This window comes from Notothenia coriiceps, unplaced genomic scaffold (assembly GCF_000735185.1).
Source record: "Notothenia coriiceps isolate Sejong01 unplaced genomic scaffold, NC01 NC01_scaffold00017228, whole genome shotgun sequence".
In the NCBI taxonomy this organism is placed as follows: Eukaryota; Metazoa; Chordata; class Actinopteri; order Perciformes; family Nototheniidae; genus Notothenia; species Notothenia coriiceps.
The window spans coordinates 2,518-9,499 of NW_011349929.1; the positions used below are offsets into that span (position 1 = coordinate 2,518).

Below are 6,982 nucleotides of genomic sequence, written 5' to 3' on the forward strand. Positions count from 1 at the left end.
CCCTCTCTGCGGGCCTCAGGGCTGTGTAGCAGCACCGCAGTCTAATGCCATTATTCCTAATCCACCCTAAACCCTCCTAATCCATGGCTAATCTGGAGGAGAGTTTTGGAGTCCACACTCACTCCTTCCCGCTGTTCCCACACCTCAAAACACACACACACACACACACACACACACACACACACACACACACACACACACACACACACACACACACACACACACACACACACACACACACAGTCCTTTAGAACCAGGACACACACCAAAATATTCCATAATAAACATACTTTATTAAAAACACCTCTGACTCCCACTTCTGTACAAGCACACAGTGTACTTTATGTGCATGCAGGTGGACACACACACTAAACCAAATAAGCTTAAACACAAAAGATTGTTCTCGCACACACTCTAAGCCGCTGGCTCCTGCATATGTTAGTGGGAGACATTTAATAAATTCAGAGCATATCAGCCTATCCCGAGCAGGGAGGATTAGCCTAGGATAATCTGTGTGTGTGTGTGTGTGTGTGTGTGTGTGTGTGTGTGTGTGTGTGTGTGTGTGTGTGTGTGTGTGTGTGTGTGTGTGTGTGTGTGTGTGTGTGTGTCTCAGCTCTCTCTCTCACCCACCTCTGTCATAACTCACAGCGACAGGCATGTTTTAAGTCTTACCTCTTGAGAGAGGAAGGGGATGACTTGGGCGCAGATTGCGTTCAGCCGCTTGACGATCTCCGCCTGCAAGACAGAGAGGTGGGCACACACAACACAATCATTTTCAACTTCAGACAAGGAGGCGTTGTCTTCTTCACATGAATTAAACATTATAGTAATAGCTCACATTGGTTTTCTTTACATGATAGCCAGCTCATGTGAAACAATTTGATGAATTCTCAGTTGTTGAAAGCTTTTACGTTGGGTGTTAGAAACATCATGTCTGGCGGGTTTTTTCCAAGGAAAATCTTTTGTCTCACAGGAACTGAGGCCTACCGAGACTAAATGAGGAAGGATATACAATCCATACATTCGTTTTACCTTGAGGATACACACAATTGGTTGTAATGAGTAGCACCGAATGTAAACATAACTTTAGTTTGTTTACAAAAACTCCACATGGGCTCTTTTAAATTAAGCATTTAATAAACACATGAACTGTGATTGGAAGTCTGCGTAGCAAAGGCCATGAAAAGAGAAAAAACACCAGAAACTCAAACTTCATGTGCAGAAAACTGCAAGATAAAAGACATCAAAGTACCACCCACACTGTGTGTTTCAAAGATGATCTCTGGAAAGTGCAGTGCACAGGCAGCACGGTAATGAGCACTTAGCACCAATGTCACCAAAACAGAAAAAAACAAGCGTCACAGAAAGTGCTCTCAGAAACTTTATTATTCAATGTTAAAAGTAAAGCAGATGTTCTGCCAAGAAGCCTGAACAAAGGGAAATTATTCACACTGACCAAAAAAGAAGGTTGTTACATGTCATCCAACGAGGGAGTTAGTAACTCTTTATGACCTTTTTTGTTGATTTGTTTTAATCAGCTAAATTAAGACCAATCTACTGAAAAAAGCCATAATGAAATATGATTATGTCTCCAAGTCCAATGCGGTAGTATCCTGTCAAGGGCTTCTTTCATGTGTATAACCTTGACAGAGGTGAACTTTGCTCTGGTATCAGCAGTAACAGAAGCCCCCGGAGGCCATGAAAGCAAACCTCACATGGATACAAACCCTTCAGACAGACGCACACACCTCACTGCACCAGGATGCTACACAAAAACACAACCATGTGCGCACTGGCAGGTGCACACCTCCACAGCCTTCTCTGTATTCATCAGATGTTTTTACTAAACCCAAGGGTTGGCTTTTAAAGATTATACAGCACTCTCTCTCACTCCACATCAGGTAGGTATGTCTTTTTACAGGAAATTGCCTGATCCACTGTCCCAAAGGGAGTGCTAGTAGTGCAACTCTAATCCAAACACAAACACAAAAGGAGACACAGACTTGCACTCAACCACACACTAAATGGAACACAAGGATAAACACCATTTCTTTTTTTTGTAAGACTAAAACTATAATTTACAGTATATCCTCAAGAGGTCACGTAAGCACAATGGTTGGAGAACTCTCGGTCACTCCTGTAATACTGATTTTTTTTTAAATATTATGACTTCCAGAGCCAACAGCAGTTTGTTCTAGGGGTGACCCCCAAATAGGCGACTATTGTATCTTACGAGCTTGATTTGACTGCCAATTTCAGAGTTTAATTGACGCAGTGGCAGAAAAAGGGGGTTTGAAAAAAAAATGCAATAATTCCACCCATTGTCCCGTGTCGCTAACCCTTTTCGTATGTTGATCGCTACAATCGGGGGAATGGAATTATAGATGACGGTAGCTACTAAAACCACGAAAAGCACAAGTTATAAGACCCTGTGTCAGTGACTCAAAGTGACTCAAATGCAGAAAATACTCCTAAGGCAAGCTAGGACCAAGGATAATTTCCTGAAGGCCAAGGACATGAACAGGCTTACATGTTGGCAACAGTATTGAAAAGCGTACAAGAAAAATTCAAGACAGGTGAGAAGGTCAGAAACAGGAAACAAAGCAAAACCTGTACACTAGAGATCTATAGCTTCCAGATAGATCCTTTGAAAATGCAAGTGAAGAGGACCTAAATTATTGAATCACTCCACCTGCACTTTTACAGTACAGTTTAAATACCGTTTATTCTAACATATTAGGATTAATACTTAAGCACAGATCAGCAGTCCAGGGCTGATAGTTGTACTGATTTTTATTCAGGTATAAGATGTGTGCTCTGGCAAAGAAGCAGCAGCCCTGCAAAGGTTTTGCCATTTAAGAGTATGCTTCAGAATAGATGAGTAGCTAGAAGAAGTGCACCGATGTTCACCATAACCAGACAGCAGACAGACGGTAAAAACAAACATGAGGGGAATAACACAGCTTCATGCTGATCCTTTTCCACTCTGCGTACATTTGCAGTCATTTCCACAGATTTGAGTGGTCATTTACTGAAGAGATTCTAGTGAGTTAGTTCATTCAATGTTGATGATTCACTTATGGACAAATACTGGTCAGAAAATAGTAATACTCTTAAACATCTCAGGAATTCCGTTTGGTCTGCTGTTGTGCTTTTATAAGTGAGTGATTGGCAGACAACACTTAAGAGGCAATACATGTCAAACATATATATTGTAAGACACATGACCACAGGATGTCTGAGCACCAGCTATCAGTAGACTTAGGGAACCATTTTTCAGGCAGTTTGGTAACTCCAGGGAGTCCAACTTACCTGTGATTAACACAGCAACTCACTCTGCCACACACAACCTAAAACACTGACATTTTCATTTTATATCTAAAGTTTATCCTGTGAAGACTTGCTGTGCACACATGCCCTTTTTCAGCTTGGTTCTGCTTCACATTCATACACACCGGGGAGCTGCCCGGTACATATTAGTCTCTGGGAAACTTGACTGTTTATTAGTTGGTTGGGGTTTAGTGCCTTGCTCAGGGGTATCCAGTGTGATGTGTTGAGGGCAAATAAGGCCATGCTCTGTATTTGCACCCTAACAAGTGAATGAAAACACTGCTTCCTCTATGACTGTTGAAGGACACAGTGAACGGACGGTAGACAGCTAGAGGTGAGAATCGGTTGGGGGAGATGTTGCCATATCTGCTTGGACACTTTGCTGCAACATATCATACTCCCAAAGATGGCTCTGTAGCACAAGTATTTGGGGGCAATGTATACCCCTATGATAAAGCTGACAGGAAGTGAGGAGGAAGACGGGGTGGGGTTTCATTTCATTTGGTTATTGCCTTGATGTAATATTGACATTTTACATTGTGTATTTAAACTGTACTACACCAAACTACTTAACTTTGACATAAAGTAATGCAAACTTCCTGCTCTCTGTTTAAAGACATTTGTATCTGGTAATTATCTACCAAGTTATTATAACAGCACATCATACAATACAATTGCATGGATTTTGTAGTGATTTAAATTTGAGCTGAAACAATCAACAGAAAATCCAATGCTAGATTACTTATTATTGTAACGATATGATTTAATCTAATCTAATATTTTCTATTTATTTTATGATTCTTTACTTTTGTTAAGGAACAAGTCATCATTTGATCAATTAAAACAGATGTTAAAAAGTTACTTTATATTACAAAAATCATCAGTTGCACAAATGAATTACTTCAAACCACAACATACTTTTGAAAGACTGTCAGATATACACACACTGTGTAAAAATAACGACTCTAAAGCTGTAATGTAAAGATACGGATCTCCATTACAACTATACGCTGAACCTCCAATCGATTCGTTTTGAAGAATTGGCCCTGAGGTTTTGGCACGGACAAAGACACAAAAGCACTGGAGCAGACAAGGAAATGGAGATGCTTTTCTACGAGGCAACACAACCAATTTCAGGTGACATTTTACATCAATGGCAGACAATGGTGAATGTCGGACAGAGTGCAGGAGATGTCAGCCTGTGCAGCCTACATGTCTGTTCACACTACAGAGACCAAGGAGAGAAAACAAAAGTAGTCCTGGTTTTTTAAACCTAGAGATTTTTTTTCCTTCAGCGAGCATACCTCGACTTCGACCTGTACCTGTCACCGTCTCCACAGTGAATAAATAACAAGAAACGACGTGCCAGAGAGTCCTCTAAGGTTAGGACTCAAACTCTGTTTGATTCATGGAGCTTATTGCTAGATTAAAGGACTGTGTGGTCACATAAAGCCTGGTAACCTCAAAGGCCAGGTCATGTGCGCTGAATTTCTGCGACCCTCTGTGTGAGTTGCTGGAGAAAATGCTCCTTCAGTTAAAAAAGAGAAAAGCCAGTGAGCAACTGTACAACATCAAGCTTCTTATTTTGTGGTTTGCCCCTTGTGATCAGATCAACGACATGCAATAAATGGTGTGATCTGCCTTTTGAGGTGAGAAAAATAGGGCTACTACAGAGCTCGCCACTGAATATGCTTTCATTGTTTACCTGAGAGCACCTACTTGCTATCTTTTAGCTTCTTGGACTACGGTACTCTCTTTGTGATGACAGCATAAGATCCCAGCAATAACAACTGATCACCAAACATGTTTCCCAAAAGAAAGGAAACAACAGCTCAAATACTCTCCCTTTAACTCCTAACAACAAAGAAATTAGATCAGCCAGGAGCCTTGAATCAGACTGGGTCAGATAGAAGATCAAATGTCCATCTCCCCTGTGGATCTTTGTAAGCACACCATCAGCACGACTTTTCACCACCAGCTAATACACCCTAATGGACCCCACCATATAAATGCTGAACTCCTTTGTGACTGCCTGTGAGTGGGTGTGTGAAAGACACCACTTCATAGGTAGGTAAGAACGGAGAGGAAAAAACAAAGGATGCTATACAGACAATGTAAGCTTCAGAATGAGTGCTTAATGAAGATTATGCAGTATTTATTAACCTTATTAAGGTTTAAAATAAACCCTCTCTTCCCCCTACCATGAGGGTCAGTCATGGAGTCTTAATTAACTGTAACAAATAAAACATTGAGTCTTGATATAATTAGCCAACATAAATAAAAAAGCAAATAATTGTGCCAGTGGGTTATTTCTGGATTTTAATTACTTTACTTTATATCGATGTGTTGCCAAATGTCCAAATTGCATGTCTATAGGTCGAAGAATAATTATTTTCCAGGCGGATACAGGGCAGAGAAGCTGGAGCTAACCGATAAAGTTAGCTCAACTTGTTCATCTGATATCTTAAAATCCAGATGTCCAATGAATAAAGATTATTCATCTGATTAAAATATAGTTAAAAAGATCCAATATTTCCTTTTTAAATTACATTTTATGACAGCTTCTAGCAGCTGGTTTTGTGCACCTTCATTATAATAACAAATGTATCTAGATTTGAAATCTATAGGAAACATTCAGGATAATGTAAGTACACAAATCAATAAATATAATATGGGTCTAGTTTTTTAGACATTTTGATGTGTAAATGTTAAACAGTATATCTTTAACAGCTACATAAATATAACCAGTCAAAAAAGGCACTACACCACCAAGCCAACAATTGTCCGTCACATCCATAGAACTGCAACTTGTCTTTGGTTTATTTTGGGAACAAGATACAAAGATGTAGGTAATCGTTGTGCTTTATATGTGCTGGTAGGCCCAACCTCAAAAATGCATCGCCTTATTCTCCTCCAATCCGCCACAATTTCACCCTCATGTACATTCAGAAGTTACATTTAAAGTAAAATCTTAATCTGTTTTTTAATACTTTACATTTGTAAAATATCAGTAAATAAGTTATTTAAATCATATTTTTTGTAATTCAGAGGTTTCAGTGAGCTTTTAATCTTGTTTCTAACTGCATTTTCTAGAAGTAAGACATTACGTGACCAAAATCCTCAAAATGAAACAAATGTCTCCCTATCCGCCGCTGTAAAATGAGTTGTCAGGCCTTGTTGAAAACACTGTCGGTCTTCAGTATCAAAACGTCTTATTACTTCCTTCCTTCACCACTTTCTCCTCCCTCCTCCTTCCCTTTTTCTCCCAATCCTTCGCTTGCTTTATTTCCCTTTCAGCCTCGCTAATTTGCAATTGATTAGCTGTCCTCTGGCAGCTCAGTCCCATGCTCTACATCCCTCATACGATCCTCCCGCCTTATCCCTCCTCTCCCCCTTCTCCCCCTTCTCCCCCCTCTCTGCCTCCCTGTCCGTCCTCTCCTCCAATGAGTCAATTTCTCTTTAACGAGTGCACCAAAGCCCCTCTGTGTAAATAAAACAGAGCAGAGCCAAAAATCAATGGGCCTATTACCCTCAGAAAATGCTAAACAAGCAATATTAGCAATTCACTTGGTAGCGGAGGTCGGCTGCCTTAATGGGACTGAGGCTCGACAACACACCCCCCCCTTCCCCATCAATATCTCCACCACCACAA

At 40.4% G+C, this 6,982-nt stretch overlaps 1 protein-coding gene across 1 annotated transcript in view; it reads right to left on the reverse strand.

Moving 5' to 3' along the window:
- The window catches only part of LOC104950210 (transducin-like enhancer protein 4), a gene marked incomplete at its 3' end in the record, with an annotated part of 14,817 nt that overhangs the window by 1,837 nt on the left and 5,998 nt on the right, over window positions 1–6,982 (reverse strand). Inside the window, exon 5 of the mRNA XM_010776695.1 lies at window positions 673–735. Within this exon, the coding sequence (XP_010774997.1) occupies window positions 673–735 (63 nt within the window). The remainder of the gene's footprint in view (window positions 1–672; window positions 736–6,982) is intronic.